The sequence below is a fragment of the Hemitrygon akajei genome, chromosome 5 (genome assembly GCF_048418815.1).
Source record: "Hemitrygon akajei chromosome 5, sHemAka1.3, whole genome shotgun sequence".
NCBI lineage: Eukaryota > Metazoa > Chordata > Chondrichthyes > Myliobatiformes > Dasyatidae > Hemitrygon > Hemitrygon akajei.
Window position 1 is genome coordinate 70,741,086 of NC_133128.1, and position 23,967 is coordinate 70,765,052.

At 39.2% G+C, this 23,967-nt stretch overlaps 1 protein-coding gene across 2 annotated transcripts; it reads right to left on the reverse strand.

The window, feature by feature from the left end:
* Window positions 1-1,828: 1,828 nt before the first annotated feature.
* Window positions 1,829-21,647, reverse strand: klhl15 (kelch-like family member 15). Of its 2 annotated transcripts, none has more exons than XM_073045713.1 (4): window positions 21,614-21,647; window positions 19,392-19,516; window positions 11,887-12,598; window positions 1,829-6,275 (listed from the first exon to the last, which is right to left on the reverse strand). In XM_073045713.1, the coding sequence occupies exons 1-4, from the start codon at window positions 21,620-21,622 to the stop codon at window positions 5,166-5,168; spliced, it is 1,956 nt and encodes a 651-aa protein (XP_072901814.1). In that variant the 5' UTR covers window positions 21,623-21,647; the 3' UTR covers window positions 1,829-5,165. The 2 variants fall into 2 exon arrangements, with proteins under 2 accessions (XP_072901814.1, XP_072901815.1); XM_073045714.1 differs by lacking the exon at window positions 21,614-21,647 and adding an exon at window positions 21,451-21,595.
* Window positions 21,648-23,967: the final 2,320 nt, after the last annotated feature.

Below are 23,967 nucleotides of genomic sequence, written 5' to 3' on the forward strand. Positions count from 1 at the left end.
CGCCAATCACCTTTCCAGCTCTTAGCTTCATCCCACCCCCTCTGGTCTTCTCCTATCAATTTGCATTTCCCCCTCCCCCCACTACTTTCAAATCTTTTAATATCTTTCAGTTAGTCTTGAAGGGTCCCCGCCCAAAACGTCGACAGAGCTTCTCCTTATAGATGCTGCCTGGTCTGCTGTGTTCCACCAGCATTTTGTGTGTGTTGTTTGAATTTCCAGCATCTGCAGATTTCCTCATGTTTGTTCTTTATAAGTGCATTGATATGTTGGGACAGGTAGGATCCTCAGAGATCTTGACACCCAGGAATTTGAAACTGCTCACTCTCTCTGTTTCTAATTCCTCTTTGAGGATTGTTATATGTGCTCCTTTGTCTTACCCTTCTTAAAATCCACAAAATACAATTTAATGTCTAAGATTGTTTGAATACACAGCATGAATGGAAATATTTTAGCAAATGAATCATATTACAGAACTTAATTATTAATCTTCCATAAAAATAGACCTCAGACAGATTCTTTGTTTTGAAAAGAATCTTCTATTTTAAAAAACAAGAATTTTTAATGTTGCCAAGTGGAAGGGGTTAATAGATTGCAAAATATTCTGTAACATAAGAGATACTGCAGATGGTGGAAGTCTTGAACAACGCACACAAAATGCTGGAACTCATGAAGTCAGGCAGATCTATGGAGGAGCATAATCAGGCCAAGACCCTTCATCAGGACTGGAAGGGAAGGGGGCAGAAACCAGAATAAGGTGGTGGGGTGGAGGAGGTGTACAAGCTGGCAGGTGATAGGTGAGATCAGGTGAGGGAGAGAGGTATGAATTAAGAAGCTGGGAGGTAATAGGTGGAAAATATAATGGACTGAAGATTAGGGAATCTAATAGAAGACATTGAACAATGTACAAAAGGGAAAGAGGATGTGGCGTATACTGTAAATACTTAGCAGAAAGCTGCATTTTTACTATTCAAATTAGCCATTCTTGTTCAATTCTCAATGTAGGCCTCATAAAGTCAAACATTCAGAATCAGAGCTATACAGCACAGACACAGGCCATTGCTCACCCATTTTACACAATCCTGCTTATTGCATGCATAGAAGTTCCTGGACCCTTTGTAATTTTCTTAAGTTATCTAATACTCTAACTCCACCATGGATAGTCCCAAACCTGGCTGTGAAAGGAGGGTTGGGCATGGGGCTAGCAACCCAAACCCATAAAAACACAGCGACAGAAACAGCAATAGAGCTCCAGACTTCATCTCTGGGAGAGAAAGGATTTTCACCTAAAAGACGTACAAAGTTGTGCGGTGAAAAACACAAGTCCGTGTTAGCTACAGGGTCGATCAACCTTCTAAGAGAGCCAAAAAACACTTGGCAATGTGACCTTGAATCCAACACCAAGATGGGCTACGCCTGGGGACAACTAGAAAGGCCAGGACAGAGCATTCTGACAAGCTATTGTTGTAGACTATACCTTAGTTGGAGTCATGGGCTTAACTAACAAACTATTTAATAAACTGGCCAAAGCTAAGGGGTGTGTAGTTGTGCTAGCATTCCAACTGTTTATTACAATAATTGGAATTCAAGTAGTAGATTTTTGAGATAAGTATAAAGCAACTGCACATATTAACTTTAGATTTTGTCATCCCATGCTCATTTGAAAATAATCATGCACATCCACATCCACTGATACAGAGAGCATATTTAAACCTATTACACCCTTAAACCAATGAAGGCAAGTCCATAACTACTACCTTTTAAATTTTTTCAGCATTATTTGAAAATGTTTTCTTCACACCCAGCTCTTCAAATGAAATTGACAAGCGGCCATTTTAAAAGAAAATTCTTTTATTTAACTTCTTGCATTTTGTTTACAAATATCTTTGATTTAAAAAGTCTCAAAATTTTTTTGCACTAATTAAGTGGATATTTGAGTTATTTTGTACTATACTGAAATGAGTCCAAGTCTGCCAGTGAAGATAAACAGTTAATATAAAGAATAACACTTGATCATTCTATCAGGTAAGTAAATTTATTTTACCTCAGATTGAAAATGATGCCGTCTGTACTTGCTGGTAAAGGTTGTGTTCAACATTAACACAGCAGCTCCTCTGTGACTGAGTCACCAGAAAGGTAAACTTTAAATGGGAGATCAGCAATTAAAATTACATTTTAAATGTAATTTTCCATTGCACTTCAATTGAAATGCCCCGAGAATGATCTGCTACAAATGTACAAACACTCCCTTTTAAACAAAACGTTGACATTACAGAAGTTATGGTTTGATGTGCTTCCTGTGACCCAAAAGAACAAAACCATGTGCTAAATGAATCCTTGTGGACTAGTCTTAAATCTCAGAATTAGTTTATAAATACAGGCACTTATAATCCCTGGGAGATCAGTCTGAATATCCAGTCTGTTACCAAAATCTTTAAACAGAATTATTTATTTAAACAGAGTGTTAGACTGAATTGTTAAAACCCACAACAGGGGCCATAATTTTAAGGAAGTGTACAGACACAAACATGCTACCTCCAAAATATTCTTCTGTAAGAGCCAAGGTATTCTCCAGAATAAATGCTTTCAAATTGGCTCAACACCTTTCAACAAGTGTGTACTTTCCTTGAATCTGTTGTTGTCATCTTAAGTCTTCATTATAAAAACCAGGCAACCAAGCATAAGGAACAAAGCAAGGTGCAGATGGAAATCAGTTATGATGACGAGGAGGACCAAAATGTTGACCATTTCTCATTCCACAGATGTTGCCTGACCTGCTGAGTTTTCCCAATATTTTAATTTTATCATGGTGATTTGTGCTTTACAAATGTGATAATTTACAAATAAATGCAGTCTGAGAGATGCCCTTTTAATCAATAGAAATGGAATTCATAAAACAAGAAAAAAAAATGGTTGTTTGCAAAGGTGCAATTTACATGCCAGAAGATGTAAAGTGATGAGGATGATGAATATAGCTTCTTTTAGGATGCCATTCTGTAACTGAGTCCTTAAATGTAGATGTCTTAATTGTCGCAATGTAATTAAGGTAATAAATTGTAGTTTTCTTAAATACTTTAATTGTCTGTCACATAGGTTTTCAAGACTAGAGCTCACTAAATACATTTTATTTGGAAACTTAATGCATCCACTTTTGCCTCAGTGAAAAATAGGATTCAATATTTACAGAGCAATTTTTTTTTACATCTTTTTGTCCCTTTACAAGTTTTAAATGTTTACAATTGAACACAGCTTGCTATTTTTTGGTTTCCAGAATAATTAAAATGGTAAACGTGTCTAATATTTTTTAAATAGGTTTTACAGATTATAAAAGAGAAATAATGTATTACAAATGTGCAAGATATCTTTTCAGTCCCTGGAAAAGCTTTGAGAATTTCCTGTTCATTCTGGAATAAATGATTGAATTAAGATGGTAATAAAATATACATGCATTGAAAAGCTGTTCTTACAACAGAACATATTTTTCTTGTTAAAAAAAGAACCCTTTTCCAGTGTTTTTACCAAACAATTCATTTGAACATAAATCCATGTTGGACAGGTACACAATTCACGTAATTCTACCAAAAATGTATCCTATTGTTTCAAAACTATCATTCACTCAAAGATAACAACTAAACAAATAAAAGACTTTGCAGTGACTTAGTGAAGGATTTCCCAGCAACCCTTTTTTTAAGTTAGTAGTTGGAGCTAGAATATTCAGGTTTCCAGAGCCAAACTCTTAATAGTATAACAATTACTTTACAAATAACAGAAAGCAAATCTACATCAAGTAAAAGGAGCAAACCCAAAACTAATTTGAAAAGCGCAGGATTACACAAAGGAAGAACTGAATACTTCCTTCAAAACATTTTAATGTTCAGCTGACCATTCTAAAAAGTTCACAGCTGCCAGATTCCACCTCCAAGCCCTCCTACAATCCAAAATATCTCTAAAATACTAATCTAAACATACAATATTGTCCTAAATGAAAATTTTAAAATGCAAAAGTTCAATCTGAAATGAATACAGAAAATATGGGAAACACACAGCAAATCAGGCAGCATTTGTGGAAATAGAAAAAAATGTCTCAGGTTGAAGAATTTTTTAAAATATTGGAAACTGGGTAATGAAGTATTTCTAACACAAATAATAGGGAGGAGGGAAGGGTCAAAGCAAAAATCTTTCTGCAAGGATAGTCGAGAGAAAGTGAACAAAATAGGGCAGTTAGAGAGCCATCATCCCTTCCTCAATACTCTCTGGAAATTAAAACTAACCTAATTTGTCTCTATTCCAGTTTTGACAAATGGGGTATGAACTGAAATATCAACTATTTCCTTTTCCACAGATGCTGCCTAACTTTCTGAATGCTTCTAGCATTTTCCATTAAAAAAAACTTAAGAGTACTTTCCAAACTACTTGCAACAAGTTGGATCTTCAGTGAGAGCGCAGATTAATCATATAAGACAACAGCAAAATAAGTGTTCACAACTTAATAAAATGTCACAATTTTAGTGAAAAGGCCAAACATTTGATAAAATACTAAAATAAAATTAAAAAGGAAAAACCTACTAAATAAGTTATCAAAAATATACAGAACAGCAACGAAGAGGAATTTCTTCAGCTAGAGGATGGTGAATCTGTGGAATTCATTGCTATAGACAGCTGTGGAGGCCAAGTCCTTGGGTATGCTTAAGACAGAGGTTGATAAATTCTTAATTAGTAAGTGTGTCAAAGGTTACAGGGAGAAGGCAGGAGAATGGGTTTGAGGGGAAAAATAAATTAGCTATAATGCAATGATGAAGCAGACCCAATGGGACAAATGGCCTAATTCTGCTCCTATGTCTTATGGTCTTATAAATCTGGTAAAATCTTCAACAATGGTACTCAGTGTCATAGTGGTGCAAGGATACGAATAGACAACCTGTCAAGAAGCTGTACAAGTGCACATTTACTCATTAAAAGTTCTTAGATAGTAGATTATTAATTAAGATAAAATTAACAATGGATTTGAATTGACTACACAAAATAAAGATGAAAACCAAACCACTCTGAACTGCAATTTTTGAGGGCAATACCATTACAATACTGTAAAACTTGCTCTCCCCAAAAGCTTAACAAAACTATGGTTTCCCCTCCTTAGGTAATTTTTGTTGTGTAACCATAGCAATGTTTTAGGTACATCGCCGAACATGCTCCAGTATGAAGTCAGGAAAGTAAAGGCTACAAACTTGTAAACCATCCAATTTACAAGGCATCCTTGGATATTCATCTTCCTTCCATTTATTTTCTTCTGGATCGAAGGTAAGTATGGAGTCACTGTATTGACCATTGTAACAAAGGCCGCCAAGGACTATTATCTGCTTTTCAACAACTGCCACCCCATGCCCACTTCTTCCTATGGGCATTGATGCCAGGATAGTCCACTGATCAGAATCAGGATTATAAACTTCTGTTGATGGACAGCCCTGGGACTCAAACGATGCACGTAATATTACACACACACCACCGAAAACATAAAGTTTCCCATTGTGGGCAATCATTTTATGAAAACAGCGTGCATAGTTCATTTTAGCTTTATTCTCCCAGCATGTTGTAACCACTTGTGTTCTCCTTGTCCGCTGTTCCACAGTACCTTCTTTACTGGGATCAAAAACACACACTTGCTTGGAGGTTGAGGAGGACATTATACCACCAGTTATGTAAAGCTTACTATTGAGAACTGTTCCTTCGTGACCATACTTATTAACTGGATATGGATCAATAAATTCCCATTTGTTTTGCGTGATATCATAGCGTTCAGTTGAGTAAAAGGTTTCATCCCTTGTTCTGCCTGCTACAGCATAGATGTATTTCCCAATGATACCAACAGCAAATTCAGACCGGGGGACAGACATGTCTGACATTCTCAGCCATGAGTTTTGTCGGGGATCATACCGGAAGACTTTGGAGGAAGCATGAAATTCACCATCGGGACCCAACTCTTCCCCTCCCAACAAAAACACAAAGTTGTTCACAACTGCAAGGCAGTCAGGTCGTAGTGGTACTTGCGGACCGTCTAGTTCCCACCAGACACGGGGTGTGTGCAGCAGAAGAATCTTGCTGTTTACCATGCTGTGTCCAATCATCCCTCGGAAAACTGCAGTCTGCGCCCTAGCCGAGCGAATGCGGTTAGATTTCATCTCCAAAAGTGGCTGCTGATTCACGTTTTGAAAGTAGCTTAAAGCCTGCTCAACCTCAAAACGAAGCTGCCGTGAGTAGCGATAAAATTCGGATGTTTTTACCTGAGAAAAATCAGAAGGTACAATAAAACGATGACACTTATTTTTTAAAAAAGAAAAATTAAGTTCAAATAATGCACTTATGCAGCAACCAGTATATAGCTCTGGTTATCAATCCCCATCTGGTTAATCTGCTTAACAACAGTAAATCATTGTCCAAAAAAAATTCATATCAGCAATCCACCAAAGTATTATGTTTCATGGCTGGACAATTTTAGGTCAGACCAAAATGGATACTTAAACTTACCAACATTGCAATCCAGCTTTTACACACTAGGTAACGGCAGAATGCAGAGTAAATTACAAACAAGGACACTGAATAAGTAGTTCCAAAATTTAATTACTTAACACATTATTCTGATGTTTGTGACAATTTTGGATCTGTTACAGAAAATAGAAACTTTCTCATTACTTTCCTGAACAACTTTACAAATGTAAATAGTCAATATATGGGAAACTGAAATCTAACGAAGAATATATAAGTTCATCTTATAACATCATCTATAAGATGTACTCATTTTTGTATTTATTTTAATGTGAAGCTCATTAATTCCTCATTTACAAAAGATCAAAATGAATACCTTGGTTTTGGGTTCCTCCTCAATGACAGCAATACTTTAAGCAACACACACAAAATGCTGGTGGAATGCAGCAGGCAAGGCAGCATCTATAGGGAGAAGTACAGTCGACGTTTCGTCAGGATAAAGGGTCTCGGCCCAAAACGTCAAATGTACTTCTTCCTATAGATGCTGCCTGACCTGCTGCATTCCACCAGCATTTTGTGTGTGTTGCTTGAATTTCCAGCATCTGCAGATTTCCTCATGTTTGAGCAATACTTTAATATCTGTCAACTGTGTAGTCATGCTTTATTCTTTGTTTAGTTATCAAGTCATCATGGTATTGGAATTTTTCCCATGCATTAAGAAATATCAAATAGCTAACCACTTTCAACTTAACCTGGGATAATTAAAACTGAAAGAAATGAATTGAAGTGCATCTCAGTTAAAAAGGAAATGCTCAATAGTAACTGGCTGAATTCAAGATTAACTTTTCCTTCTTAAAGCACAGTTAGAATTATTCGCAAAATAATGATTCAGGATTCACAGATCAATGGACAACACTGAACTTCAATTATAGATTAAATAGAAAGACTTTTATAGCACAGTGCAGGATCTGTGGGGGAGTAAGTGAAGGGATGGAACACTGCAAAATATACTGAACAATGCAGTTACTAATAGCTAATTGCCACTAATGGAAAACCGCATTATAGTCAATTGCACATTTATTACTTTTATCTCATTCTTAAATGTTATACACTTCAAACTGCATCTTTCATGAATCACTCCATTAAGTTAGAATCAAAAGACATGATTGTCTGCAAACTCTGCACTAAATCTAATCAATCTGAGGTAGGATGCAAGAATGAGCTTTCAAACAAAAGGAAAGACACTTGACAATTAATTCCTTAAAACAAGAAATAAATCAAACTTCAAACACAGAACTTCATACAATTCTTTATTATTCAAATACTTGCAGACTAAATGAAAAGCTTAGGATGTCTTTAAAAACGAAATTATGGGCAAATTTTCCACCTGACTGGCATTTTTTGCAAATTAACATTCAACAATGTGTTGTTGAAAACATAATACAAAACATAAAATCAATCAGAATACGACCATATAAAGATGATAAGTCTCACTACAGATGGAAAAGTATCAATGCAAGTTTATTTTCCCTCTGCTTCTGATCAAACACTGGAAAACAATTTGTTGACAACAGCATATCTCCTGAAACATCTTGAGTTGAAGCCAGATAACAGATGCAATCAAACATCAACATCAGTTAATTCAATAACCTGTTTCATCTAACTTCTAATGTATGCAAAAGCAACTTGATACACATGGAAAACTGAGGCACAGGCTGATTTTTTTCTCCACCCCTTGGCTCAATACACTGGTGGACTAGGGTTAAAAACTGGTATTTCTCACACATCTAGCAAGTTTACAGAGTGAGCTCAAATATTTGTTTTTACATAAAAATACAAACAGAAGGGATTGTACATCAAAATGTATTTTTGTTACTTCATTGTCACTGTAAATATCTTAGAATTCCATTGCTAATAGCACTTTTGAAATACTTTCACCACTTGGATTAGAGTCTCACCATCAGCTTCTCCAAGACAGACAGGGAAGGGCATTAAGTGCTTGCCTGTAACATCCACTGTACAAATGAGAATTTAAAAGCACCATATTCCAATCAGTACTCTCAATCTGAAAAGTCAGGGGATACCTGAAGTCTCTTCTTGATAAAGTTGCAAGCACCTTACAACCTTTGTAATCTCAATCACTGGCCCATTTAAATTTTCCACAACACCAGCATGTCAATTTATTAAAGAATGAGTTACAAGATATGCAATCCACAGGGCACCATTCAAACACCACTGTTAAGTAGTCTATTTCTAAAAATGGATTTAAATTGACCTATCAGGATCATTTATTTCAGCTCCAAACCATCCCTTATATTTCTAACATTAGAAATTAATCATTCAAGTTTATTATTACCAATAAACCCAAGATTAGTAAATGTGTTCACAGTTTAGAAGCAGTTGATATTTGACGGGGGTGGGATGATGACAACAAAAAGGAATTAATTATAAAACTGCAGCTGACTATTCAACTGACTTCATTATCTAAATACAACAAACTTTTTAATACCCAAAAAAGATTTCCTCTAGTACTGTTAAGTTTTCACTGAATCAGATCACAAATAATAAGCATCAAGTGGAAGAAAACTGGTAAGAGAGCCATGGAGAAAATGGAATAATGGTGAAGCCAGCATCTTAATGTCAGAATTGCAAATTTCTGTAGCATGCAATTTTGTTAGGATCCTCAATCAACACAGACTGTGGAACACTGTGGTTTACTTTGATTTAAATTTTCACTCAGGTCCACAAAAATGCAGTTGTGTGTGGAAAGAAAACACCTTCAATATATTTTAACAAGCCCACTTATAAATGTATGATTAAGTAACATCCTCTACTAAAAGTAAATGTGGTCACAGTTAAGCTTCCAGATAGGACTTGTGTTCAGCACATGCCACCTGGGTAGCATAAGATATTTCTCATTGTCAATTAACTCCAGAGGAGGGAAGAAAAATAACTCAAATAGCAAAATAAATCTGCCATTATGATTTAAAGATTATGGCATTACGCATTTCTTCATCAAGCCCCTGGCCAATCATATTACACAGTTCGCACAAATCATTGTGCTCTCTGATCATTCTTACAGCTTGCATTTTACTTACAAATAAATGCACAAAGACTTACAGGCTAGGTTGGTATCCCCAGTACAAATGCTCTCCACATTGTGTTGTGTGCTGGAAGTATCAGTCCACGCCACACGGCTGGTGTGTTACTGCAAAAGGTGAGCTGTATTAGAGTAAAAGTGTGTGTCTTGTCCCTTCCCTCCCCCATTAAACAATAATACCAAACAAAAACCTTAGATATCTATTTTGCTCAAGTTTCTGTAATTATATCAATATCACGTGTACGTTTTCACATACAAGATGAATGACAATTACAGTCACTAATATGAGCATATCAACGGTTCCCTTCACCACACCAAATCCGAACTTGCAGAAACAGCAATACTAACATGTAGCACCCATTGATGACTAGTGGGATCATCTTAAGCTCAAATCTCTTTTTGCCCAAGAAAATTTTGGCCTTTATCCAATCATTCACCATTGATTTTAGATAGAATGAGGATATAGTAGAATCTACTCTCTGCAAGCAGTCACTATGAATACTGTTCAGTGTTTGATTGGAGCTATCATGTATGTATCACTGGCTTCAGAAGAACTTATCAAAGATTGGGGTCTGTGGGGTGCAGGACATTATTAAACAGCACCATTAAAATTTAACACTATACCAACTGAGCCTGATGTTACACATAGTAATCAATTTAGCACAACTAGATGTTCAGCCAAAAAAAAACTGCTCGGTAAATCACTAGATGCAGAAGTCATCCTGTTTGGACAACTGATTCTAAATCTGAACATGGCTGCTGGCCATGGCTTGGTCTACAAACGCATGGTACAAGGTACTATGAAATTTGTATTTCAGATGTTTTTTTGTTGAGGAACAGAAAACTATGCACAGGACTGGATCACTGAAGCTACTTTAGACACTAAAATGGAAGAGTATGAGGGTGGACAGTGCAGGCCTTTTGCCGTCCCCCTACCTCACAGTGCTGATAATTCAGAGGGAAAGAAAAGCAGAAACACATTCAGCAAACCAATCCTTCAAATCTTCTACCAGGTAGCTGCACCACACATCCTGCACATCTGTCTGCTCAGCTGCAGGAAAAGCAATAACTGGGACAGGAAAAACTAATCTTAAGTGACCTCATTGTATTTGTTTGCCAAATTTATATTTATAAATGTTAGTCAATTGTATTTTGTTGGATATTGGAATTACTCAAAGTTAACATTCCTATAAGAAATGAATCCTGTGAAAATCAGCCAAAATTCAAAACTATTGGGCACCTCGATTGATTACTGTACTTCTGAATTCACAAAGCTATGATAAACAGAAATACCGCAGTTTCTGCGCAGTTTACCAACAAGCTCCTTATTAAAAACAAACTGAACATCTCCAAGCAGATGTGCTAGGCAAAAATTCTTGTCTAAATGGAGACATTATTACAAGGGCTCTCCTGGATTCGAATTTAAATAAAAGTCCACTACACAGAGCTGGACTGCAAAACGACAGGACTTTCACTAAACTGCAGAAGAATAAAGATTAAATGGCTGCTGGACAGCAATGTATCTTTTTATTAAAAGTTAGGAAAGTATTTCTAGTTCAATTGGGTTCACAAAATGCCCGTAATCCATAAAATCTAGATAACCAAAGCCAAAGAAGAACTTATTTTTATAGAGATTTCATGCTCTAATCATTAATCATTTTAAACGATTCTTTGGACATAACCAATAATAGTTTCTTTGCACTTGTCACTACATTATACGATATGATAGTATTTCTAATTGAGGGTGATAAACATCCATTCTGGTTCAAACCCAGTTCCAAGTGGTGAAAATATCAAAGCACCAGCAGCTAAAAGGCTTGGTAGAATCGACATCTCCAGAATCCTAGGAGTCTAAACTATCATTCACAATGAAGGATGGGTGAGAAAGAAGAATCCCTCTAGCTTGAAAAAACAATTGAAGCTGAGCAGTTACTGTTTAAAAAAAACTCAATGTGAAAACTCTCACTGAGGTAACATTCATACTAGCTTCTCTCCCAAATTTAACCAGAAATCAATGTTATAAAATGTTGCACCCAAAGCACTTTGATCCATATTCTTGTGAAAAATAGTTACTTAATTCCTGGCACGTGATGAAATACCTTTCTTGACATTTCCTCACCATGTGACATCAGAAACCTTTATAATCCACACTAGCTAAAAAGCGAAAGGCAAAGAGTAATTGCTAATTATTATAATAAATCAGCTAGCTAAAGCAAAGAATAAATGGATCCTGACTGATGATTTCCTCACAGTACACAATGGTCTAGCCTAAGTGCTGTGACTTGGGTACCGCTCTCAAACATACTAACCTTTTCCAAAACGTTTGTGGTATTCATCAGACAAAACCTGACATTTTGAACAATGGTATCTGTGTGCCTCCAACGACTTCTGTCGTGTCGCAGCCAGGCCTGTGCCGCCTCGAAGAGCTCAATCTCTGGGAATCGGCTCAACTGGTCATTTTCCAAACACATCAAGAGCTTTTCAACACTCAAGTAGGACAGAAAATCAGCTCTGGACATGAGTGGCACGAAATTCTCGAGTAGAAACTTGTCCAGTTGTTCTTGGATACCATCTATATTAACACTGAAATCATCTAAAAGTCGCATGATTTCTGCACAGTTGTCCAAGCAGATTTTTGACAAAAGGAAAGAACAGCAAAATTTCACGACCTCAGTTAACTGGACATACATTGCTGCCTGAAGAATCTCATGGACAGTGCTCATATTCAGTTCAATGGAGCCATAATACATAAATTGAAGGACATGACTAAAGCCTGTAGGAGTGAGTCCTTTAAGGTGAATCTTGTTCTGGTCCCGCTCCCTCATGTCAGCTGTGAACATTATTCGAAAGTAGTCACTCTGAGTAGCCAGTAGTGCCTTGTGAGCCTGAAACTGGTGATCCTCGATAACTAGTGTGACATCAAATAACAATCGCTCCTCATATAGGGTTTTAAACCCTGAAGAGACGCAGGAGTCATGAACAGTAGAGTTGTACACATCCACGTTTCCAGCCATTAAAACCCTGAAACAGACAAGAGACTGAATCTTAATATTCATCAAAGTAAGATGAACATATTTAAAGAATCTGCAGAGTTACTGGCTTGTCCCCAAGCCCACACTTTATATTAATCATAGCATATTTAAAATTTCTGAAGTTTAATATTCAAGTTAATGGTTACATTTTGCGTAGGTAATTCCCTACCAAACTGAAGTATTATGTTAAATTAAAAAATGTTTTTAACCATAAATAATACAATTCTCATTCTTAATGTCAGCAACTAAATGGATTGTCAAATACCAAAATAAATTCATAGGATATCAAACTTGCCAATTATCATTTGCAGTGCTTATTAACATTAGTTTACATCCAAACTACTTGCGATCAATGTCATTTGCACATACTGTATATTGCTTACTTCAGTGCTAACTCATAATCAGCTTGTATTCAGATGGCTCAGTGTCAATATATGCAGTGATCACTGTCAGTACGTTTACAGAGATCAGAATTTCAGCACCTGGACCAATGAACTAAGATATCATCATCCAAATGATTTTTGTTTATTCTATTCAAATCAATCACAACTAGAATGAAGGTTAAGCAGCCAATTTACTCACATTACCAACAATAAGAAATCAGTGATCTTTCAGCACAAGAAGTGTGTCATGCACCTTTCAACGGTATACTGAAACATGCTTAGAAGGACAGATGCCAAGGGGGTGGGTACAATGCAAAAATATCTTTAATGATAGCAACGGTCATAAATTATTTAACTGCTCCTCAGGATTCATCAGATGACTGTGATGTGTCTAATCACTTGAAATTCTCACTATTTTCTAAAAGGGATTCAACATTGTTCACATCGTAAAGCCACTACAGAAGAATGGGAATTAATCAATTAAAATAGTAAATGGACATTATTCTATCTCAACCAATTACTGTTTAACCAGAGCATCCAAGAAATATCTACTGAAGAGAAAATGAAACATCATCATGTTTCTATGGCTCAGTTCCTCAGAGTTTGGCAACAATTTGAATTTAATGCTGAAGAGATTTCCCAAGGCCCAGCAAACCACAGACTATATTCAGACCTGGCAGGTGTTTGCTACTCTGGTCTCATCAGCAAAAGTGCTGTAAGGTCCATATTGTTACAGTTCTTTGATTGTTGTGAATTCCCTTTGGTTGTGAGTTTTTACTGTTGGTGTTTTCGTCCATTGACAGGTGACATATAAAAACAATAATAATGACCTGTCACTAAATTTGGGATGATCTCCCTGCCCTTCTGTCCCTTTCCTCTAGTAAATGCTAGCCCGCTCTCCCTTCTCACAGACATTAAAATGTGAAATTCAGAAATGTCATATCTAATATCATAAGATGCTATTTCCTTTCTTCAACATTGCCTTCAGAGCTCCATTCTGAGGTCATCCTCTGGCTCCTCTTTCTGTTCATGGGTGAGTTTCTGTGTAGGCTGTTCAGTTATGAAACACCACAGTTAAACTCATCCAAATTTAATCTAGTGCCAACACCTGCACAATTCCACTAAGGCTGCTCAAGAGTGCTAATGAGCTGGCTGAGCCAAATTATGTAGTTACAGCAGAATATCAATCAAGACCAGCAAATTTACCAGGCCCCAAAAAAGGGACTGGATATCAGAAATATTTATCTGAAAGCAAAGTTGATACTGGCTAGTCAATCCAGCCTAAGCCCATTTTTCAGAAACTTGACAAGGGTTTCTCATTTAGCGGATCTGCAGAAAACCATAATTCAGGCCATTACTGTAAGAAATAAGAGCACCTTTCACAATGGCACCTCAGTTTTTGATTTAATTTCATTTGTCAACTAAATGTTTCAGCTGAAGAAAGCTGTAGACCTACTCTAGGTAAGCCCCGTACCTAAATCTGTGAATTTGGAAGTGCTAAATATATAAAGAATATTTTATCCTTTGGTATTTCATTCATTTTCCAGATTTAAACTCAAATATTACTCATCAAGTTCATTGGTGGGGGAGGGGGGGGAGAAGAGGCAATGAGAATTTAAAAAAATTGCATTTACTAATAACAGGAAAAAAGCCAGTTTGATTGTAAACCATGTCAACAAATAAACACTGCTTCATCTGAAAAGAAAACAACAGCAAATTTGCTGCAATTTGAAATGCTTAACAAACCACAGCAAAAAGGTGGTATTTTTGGCTAGCAGTACAAGATAAATAGATTAACTTCGACTTCCATCCATTTATTTTCCAGAGAAATTATCTACATTTCACTTTTCATCTTTGATTTCTTAAAAGGGTTTGGAAGCTTTCATTGTGGCTAGTTCAGGAAAAAAATAAAGTTCAAAGAAAATGATCAAAGTACATATATATCACCATATACAACCCTGAGATTCATTGTCTTGCAGGCATTCACTGTAGAGACGCAGAAACACCTTAAGAATCAATTAAAAACCACATAGAAGATGGTCAAACAACCAATAAGCAAAAGATAGCAAACTGTGCAAATACAAAACAGAATCATAAATAAACAAATATTTAGAATATGAGATAATGAGTCCTTGAAAGTGAGTCCACAGGTTATGAGAACAGTTCAGTGTTGGAGTGAGTGAAGTTTTCCCCTCTAGTTCAAGAGCTTGATAGTTGAGGGTTGATAACTGTTCCTGAAACTTTTTTACCTTCTTCCTGATGGCTGCAGTGAGACGAGATCATGACCTGGATGGCGGGGGCCCTGGATGATAAATGTTGCTTTCCTATGACAGCTCTCCTTGTAGATGTGATCAATGGTGGGGAGGGCTTTACCCATGATGGACTAGGTTGTATCTACTACTTTCTGTAGGGCTCTTCTGTTCAAAGGCATTGGTGTTTCCTAACAAGCCATGATGCAATCAGTCAACATACTCTCTCTCCACTGTGCATCTATAGTAGTTAGTCAAAGTTTCAGATGACATGCCGAATCTTTGCAAGCTTCTAAGAAGGTAGAGGTGCTGTTGTGCTTTCTTTGTAATTAGACTTGTGTGCTGGACCCAGAACAGATCCTCTGAAATATCACTGAGGAATTTAAAGTTGCTGACCTCTGATCCCCCAATGAGAACTGGCTTCAAGACTTCTGGCTTCCTCCTCCTGTAGCCAATAATCAACTCCTTAGTCTTGCTGACATCGAGCGAGATGTTGTTGGTGTGGCACCACTCAGCCAGATTTTTAGATCACTCTAATATGCTGATTTGTCACCACCTTTGATTCAGCCAATGAGAGACAATGGCTTTAATTGTAATAAACAAGGCACCTTCTATGAAGGAAAATGGACTCGTGCAATCATTAGAATTAGAATCTAACTATTTAGCACAACCATTTTCATTGTCAATGAGTAAGAAACCACTATGCTACAATCTCTATTTTACAGTAGCTCACATCTACAGTTTAAACCGAGTAAAGTTCAAGGCATTTAAAAAGTTGCTACCAATCTGGGCAAGAACTTTCAGTGATGGGGATGAAACAAACTAAAAACATTGTCAGAGATTGGTCTTAATATTTTGAAATATATTGGAAGAGATAACAAGATTTGCAAGACAACTTCAAAACACTGTGGTTTACAAGGGAAGGGACAAAGAAAGAAGCACAAAGGCCTGGAGAGAAAAGAATAAAGCTTTTGGGTTTGCAGTATTGAGAGGCGAATAAGCTAGAATTTTTATTCCTCTTCCGCAGGAGTAGTACCAGATTATTGGAGGCTGGCAAATGTTATTCCTTTGTTCGAGAAAGGTAACAGGGATGATCCTGGGAATTATAAGCCAGTGAGTCTTACATCAGTGGTAGGCAAATTAATGGAGAGGATTCTTAGAGACTGGATTTATGAGCATTTGGTGAAACTGATTAGGGATGGCCAACATGGCTTTGTGAGAGGAAGGTTGTAAATTTTTTGAGGAAGTGACAAAGCAAGATGATGAAGGCAAAGCAATGAATATGATGTATATGTACTTTAGTAAGGCTTTTGTCAAAGTCAGTTGTGGAATCCAGGAAACTTGACTGTAGATTCAGAATTGGCTTGCCACAGAAAGCAGAGGGGGGTGTATTCTGCCTGGAGGTTGGTGATCAGTCATGATCCACAGGGATCTGTTCTAGGACAACTGCTCTTTGTGATCTTTGTAAATGGTTTGGATGAGGAAGTGGAAGGGTGTGTTACAGTAAGTCTGCAGATAGCACAAAAGCTGGTGTTGTGGATAGTGTAAATGTTGTCAAGGGTTACAATGGGATATTAACAGGATGCAGAGTTTGGCTGAAAAGTGGCAGATGGAGTTTAACCTGGAAAAGTGTGAAATAATACATTTTGGAAGGTCAAACCTGATGGCAGAATACTGGGTTAATAACAGGATTCCTAGCAGCGTGGAGGAACAGAGGCATCTTAGTGTCCATGTCCAGAGATCTCTCAAATTTGCTACACAAGTTGATAGGGTAGTAAGCTCGCATATGGTGTGCTGGTCTTCATTATTCAGGGGATTAAGTTCAAAAATCGCAAAGTAATATTACAGCTCTATAAAACTCTGGTCAGAATATTGTGTTCTATTCTGGTTGCCCTCATTATTGGAAGGATTTGGAAGGTTTAGAAGGTGCAGATGAGATTTATTAAGATGCTGCCTGGATTGGGGAGCATATCTAATGAAGACAGGTTGAATGAACTACGCCTTTTCTCTTTGGAGCAAAAGAGGATAAGGTGACTTGATAGATGCATACAAGATGATAATAGGCATAGATCAAACGCATACAAGAAGCATAGATCAAGTGGACAGCCACAGACTTTTATCCCCAGAGAATGGCTAATACGAAAGGAGCAGAATTTTAAGGTGACTGGAAGAAAGTATGGGCGGGTTGTCAGCGGTAAGGTTTTCACATAGAGTGGAAAGGTGGTGGAATGTGCTATCCGGGTGGTCGTACGGGCAGATACATTAGGGAGATTTAATAGACTCTTAAATATGCACATGGATGAAAGAAAAATGGTGGGCTATGTGGGGGTTAAGCGTTACATTGATCTTCAGAGGAGGTTAAAACATTGGCACAACATCGTGAGCCAAAGGGCCTGTACTGTGCTGTACTGCTTTGCGCTTTATAGTTACACTGAAAAAAATAATAAGCTAACTAAAGGGGATGTAATTTGTGTTTTCAAGTAGTGAGATCAAGCAGGCTAATTATTCTTTCTAATACAAACGGACAATAGGTCTTACTGGGATACAGGTCAGCAGCGTCTTGCCCATATAATCATTTTTTAGCGTGTTCTTAAAAGAAAGCTTAACTATTGTCCACCTCTACTGTGAATACAAAGCCTCAAATGCAGAGAAATGCTATTCAAGGTGACTTCATTTATATGGTCTACCATTAGTAACAAGTTGTTGAAAAGTAACTTTTACAGCTGTAAATGAAAGATTATTCCATTAATTGTATTGCAAAACATACTGCAGCATTCAAAACAACATTTCAGTTTCCAAACCTGTAATGCTGTTTTAACTGCTTTATAGAAGGAATTGTTTTCAAAATGAATTAGTTAAAATCTCTCAGTTTCTGAATTCAAATTCTCCTTGAAATGCTGTTGCCTTTCTTGATCTCAAATGTTTCAGCAGTTATGAAAACAACTTATGGGTCTCTGCTCCAGCCTGGAAAGGAAATAATGTGTGAGTCACCACACAGAAAAGAGCTCTTGCACTGCTTGGGGCAGATTAACTTGGTTGTTCATCACCTTAAACAAAGAGTGCTATTAATTAGCTATTATCATTAAAGTTAGCATAACAGAACAACTAAAAAAGGTGGCACATGATCAAACAGTAAACGTTTCCTTAAATAAGAGACCAAAACTGTATGCATTTCTCCAAGTGTAGTCTCACAAAAAGACCTATACAGTTCTCTTGCAATGAAAAGCAATTTCAACTTCCCATTGTTCACAACCAGAATCCATTACATTCTCTCACTTATCCCCATGCCATTTTCAGATATACCTGCAGTAAGGCACAGTCATCTGCTTTCCACATTTAATGCAAATGTTACTATTTTTGGTAGTTCCTTTCTAATTCATTTTTTCTACAAGTTATATTTTCTATATAAAATTAACTACACAGCTTGCTTAATGTTTTGCATTCTTTTGCAGACGGTGTAATTTGGAAACGAACAATTTTCACAGTTGTCCAAATTTTTCATGCATATGGAGTACATGTACCATCTCAATACAGGCAAAGGTTATCTTGTCTTCAAAAGGCCAAGAACAACTCATTCATTCTCATTTTTTATATGTGGCCATTGCCCTACCTTGGAATGCATTTTATTGGAGAAAATAGCAGGCACAAACTTTCACATTGATGCTTTTCTTTCAGTTTGATGGCACATTAATGAGAAAGATAGAAGCAGTTAAAAGTTCCATATACAGTAAGATTTGAGGCTGCCTTCAGAAGGTACCTAACAACACGACAAATTTCAGCTGTTACCAACAGATCTCAAAATAGGTCAGAAAGTTGAAGGAGCATGAAGAAACAGTATATACATCATCCACATCTGGTACCTACAAATAGCATGTATACTAAATCATCTGCATGCTTAATGATTAGGTGTTATTTCTGATTACTTGATTTTTTTATTGTCTGACATTTAACCAGTGGGAGCTGAGTAGAAAGTCATCCACAATCTCACGGGACCACTTGAGGAGGAGGGGCAAGGGAACAACATTGACATCAGAGCCATAGTTCCCAGCTGTCCCAAAAACCAGGAGTAAATAACTCTCAGTTCTTACCTGGGCTGCTGTTAAGATAAAGATACATTCTCATTCAGAGGAAATACCCATAGTCATCTCACCTTGCTGCAAGTGCACCTTCTGTTGGACACGTGTGTAGTGACATCGGCAGAATTCGTGACGGGGTCCTCAGACCTGATCGTCCCGTACTCCGGCCTAAAAGAGGCTCCGTGCTATCAAGCGGCTCCTGCATGGGAGGGCCAGAAAAATTAACATATATACTAAAATATTTCCCTACTTACATTCAAATAGATAGCCCTTACTGCTACAGAGAAAAATATCCATCACGTGTACAGCCTCATTTTTCCCCTCCTCCTTGCTAATGAGTTTGTACTTGTTTGCAGCTATTTCATACCTGGCCCATGTGGCTTTTTATTCCCTTAACTGGAGATGAAATCACAGGTAGGAAAACAATCCAATCTAACCTTAATCAATAGTCCCAAAACTGCTAAAGCAAGATTAACAAGATCATGAAATGTTCTGACAGGGCATACACAGATGTTTCCTCTAAGGATAAAATCCAGAACAAGCGATCACTGTTAAAAATAAGGGGGCCAGGCTTTTAAAACTGATGAGGTATATTTTCCCCCCTCTGAGGAACATAAATCTTTGGAACACAGATTTGAATCCTTCTCTCAGAATATCCAGAGAGTTCTGAATATTTTTAAGACAAAGATCAGTTAACTTTGAAGTTTATGAAGGTTAGGCAGGAAAATGGAGTCGAGATTGCCATTAGACAGTATTGAAATAGGGGAATAGGCTTGAGAAGCTGAATAACCTACTCCTGCTCACAAGTCATATGCTCAGTGAATAGTCATATGCATAAAAACTATGTCAGATTTGCTAAAGGAACCCAAGAAACAATGCAATCACCTAACTCAAGTTGTGTCAGTTTACTTTTATTTCCATCTGTATACTTCGTTACAAGTGTTTGAAAATGTACTTAATATGGTCAACTTATGGTCAAGTTCCATCTTAATAGTGCTGATAAAATCTCATTTTTAAGCTGAACATTACGCGAGTACCATTTCAAACTTCCTACCTACATGATGGAATAAATGCATCCAAGCAGCATATTGACAATGATAATGTCCCATCGCCATGTGCCATGTTGTATGACGTGGGCAATCATGGTCTCGTGACCATGAGAGCTCTGGGCAAATTTTTCTACAGATGTGGCTTGCCATTGCCTTCTTCTGGGCAGTGTCTTTTCTTTACAAGACAGGTGGCCCCAGTCATTATCGTGTCCGGAGTCAGTGGCCACATAACCAGTACTTGTGATATGCATTGACTGCTCCTACAACCATCCGGCAACTGCCCCCATGGCTTCATGTGACACTGATCGGGGTGGGCTAAGCAGGTGCTACACCTTGCCCAACAGTGACACACAGGCTAGCAGAAGGAAGGAGAGACTTTCACCTCCTTTGGTAGAGATGTATGTATACCCCACCACTCAGATAGTATCTACCCACACTATAAAAAGTACAAATGACACATTCAAGGGCATTTGGGATTCAGACTCCCTATCTTAATTTTTCCTCAGCAGGATCATCCCTGTAATCAGAAATTGAAAGACATTTGAAAAACGTTTAATTTTAGTGTCTTCATAACCACAGTACAAACGTTGTTCTTTACAGTATGCACTTCTGGACGCCACAAATAGAAATACTGTGGATTAATTATCTACTAGTCTTAAAATCTCTTCAGCTTTTTTGAAATTTGTTAAACGCTGAAATAAACATTTACACTTCAAAACTCAGTCATAAAAGAGAAACACGTGCCAGAGGGTTGGATGATCCCGGCCATGTTCAGAGATATTAAGATTTACTTTTACCTCAGAAAAGACTTGAATAAACTTTCATTTTAAATACTTGCATATGACTGCTTGAGTCAAGAAGAAGGGGTTTTTTCTAAAAACAAACTTGTCTCCAAGTTAACCCCCCCCCCCCCCCATTCTTCGCCACCAAATCTCTTTCCTCTTCAGGTAAAATGAAGCGGCGTGCTTTAATTGAGATCTGAGACCAATTAATGTCGTCCCAGTAGTGGTTTTACACTGAGAAGGGCAACTCTTCCCAAGTGGATGCTTCCGACTCCCGCTCCGCTCCCCTCCACTCCACTCACCAACATCAGTAGCCGCCGCTCCTTACACACAAATCACCCCTCCTTCTAACCGCGAATCATGGAGGGGTCTGCGTCGGCATTCTCGCTCCACTATCTCGGCCGACAATGAAGTCAACACCGTTACCCCCCCACCCCCCCCAACTGAGTGTCAGCTCCAACCCACCGCCGCCATCTTCTCTTGCACCGACCTGCACCACCTGACGTCACTTCCAGCAAACGGACCAAAACAAGAGGAAACACTTCCGTGGGCCCGGGGTCGGGGTCAGAGTGACAGAGCGGAGTTCCAGCTCCGCGGGGGGCACGGGGAGGAGCGGAGGGAAAGAGTGATTGGAGCGGGGAAAAGCAATTGCGGTGAGGGAATGTGGAGAAGGAGATATGGGGAGGAGAGAAGGAGATATGGGGGGGTGAGGGGAGAGAAGGAGGGTGGGGGGTGTGGGGGAGGGGAAAGGGAGTGGGGGAGGGGAGAGGGAGTGGGGGAGGGGAGAGGGAGTGGGTAGGGGAGGGAGTGGGTAGGGGAGGGAGAGGGGAGAGGAGAGGGGGTGAGGGGAGAGGGGTAGGGGAGGGGGTGGGGGAGAGAGGGGTAGGGGAGGGGGTGGGGGAGAGAGGGGTAGGGGAGGGGGTGGGGGGAGAGAGGGGTAGGGGAGGGGGTGGGGGAGAGAGGGTAGGGGAGCGAGGGGGTGAGTGGGGGAGAGGGTTGGGGAGGGGCAGGGGAGTACGGAGGAGAGAGGGGAGGGGGTAGGAGGAGGGAAGGAGAGGATTGGGGGAGGGTGAGGAGTTGGTGGGTCATGGAGCAGGGGAGGAGGATGAGGGAGGGCAGGGGTCATAGAGGAGGGGGTAGGGGAGGGAAGAGAGGGGAGGGGGTAGGGGAGGGAAGAGAGGGGAGGGGGTAGGGGAGGGAAGAGAGGGGAAGGGGGAGGGAGGGCAGGGGTGGGGAGGGAGAGGGGGCAGGGGAGAGGAGTTGGTGGGAGGGTGGGGTCAGAGCAGGGCAGGGGAGGGGAGGGGGTGGAAGGGAGAGGAGGGGAGGGGATAGGAGGGAGGGGGAGGGTGAGGAGGTGGTGGGAGGGGATGAGGGAGGGGGAGAGGGCAGGCAGGAGGGGTTGAGTGGTAGCATCGAGGATGGGGAAGGGGAGGGAGGGGTGGGGGCACGGAGGGAGGGCTCGGTGTGGGAGAATGGAAGGGGTGGGTTGACGTGTGGAAAAGTGGAGAGGGGGTTTGGGTAGGGGAGGGTGGAGAGGAGGAGATGATGCCTGGGGTGGGTGTGTGTGTGGAGAGGGGGAGATGAGGCCTGGGGTGTGTGTGAAGAGGGGTGGTTGGGGTGGGGTTACAGACAGTGTGAGGAAGGGGCGAGAGGTATGGAGAGGGTGGGGGATTGGGCGGGAGGGAGGTTGGAGATGGTGGGGGGGGGGTTTGGAGCAGGGGTCAGTGCTGCATAAATGTACCTCCCCACACTCACCACAAAACTTGGTAAATTGGTTTATTGTTATTGCATGTACTGAAGAACAGTGAGAAACGTGTCATCTACACAGATCATTTCATCGTAAACAGTACATCAGGGTAGTACAGGGGAAAATCAATAGAATGCAGTGCAGGCAGACCAGAAATGGCAAGGCCTCAGTGAGGTCCGGTGTCTCATTTTATTGCACTAGGGGACTTCAGTAGTCTAACAGCAATATAGAAGCTGCCCTTGAGCCTAGTGGTATGTGCAATGTAGATCCTTTAGAAGTTGCTCCACGGGATCACTTGCACGTAGTATTTGACACATTAATTCATATTTCTCTCTCCACAGTGACTGCCTCACCTGCTGAGTTTGCAGCAGTTTTAATGTTTATTTAAATGTTGCCGCATAATAGGCTTGTCATGCAGAATGAAGGCCATGGAATACAAGTGGCTGTAGCAGCCTGGACAGCAACTTGGCTAAGTGTCAGGAACCAATGAGTAGTAGTAAAAAGGGAAGGAAGTTTATGGTCATGTTCTTCAGGGGTCTTGATGTAGACTTGCAGGGCATAATTTGCAAATTTTCAGCCGTCATAATAGTTGGAGAAAGTGAACTTAATAAGAGAAAAGGCAAGAAGATCAGAGTGCACTATTCTAAGTGGAGTACAAGAATACAAGAGATATATAGGCACAATTTATAAAGCAACAGGGCCAGTTGAGGAAGTGGTTTATATATTTAAAACTCTGCGGAGTCCTGGGGGAGGTGGGGGTTATAACATATATAAAATACAACAGCTACGAAGTCCTGATGAACTTTATAAAACATTAGTTCAGCACAAATAAGGTGTGTATGTCTGGTTCTAGACCACCTTAGGGAAGTTTTGAAGGCCTTGGAGGTGATGCAAGTCGTGTTGAGTTTATTGTGCTGTGCACAAGTACACAAGATGGAGTACAAAGAAAAGTAGGTGCAGACAGCACGATATAAATTACAGGTATACAATATAGTGGGGAGAGGATGCGGCAAACCACACAAAAACAAAAGAATCAATGACAGATAGAAATGATCTATAGTGTTCCATTGCT

What these genes read in the sequence shown, in the direction of transcription:
- klhl15 (XM_073045713.1), bottom strand. An exon ending in GAAGGTGCACTTGCAGCAAG is followed by an intron (nt 12,599 to 19,391) that starts GTGAGATGACTA and finishes TGTCTGTTTCAG; the next exon opens with GGTTTTAATGGCTGGAAACG. An exon ending in CCACAAACGTTTTGGAAAAG is followed by an intron (nt 6,276 to 11,886) that starts GTTAGTATGTTT and finishes GATTTTTCTCAG; the next exon opens with GTAAAAACATCCGAATTTTA.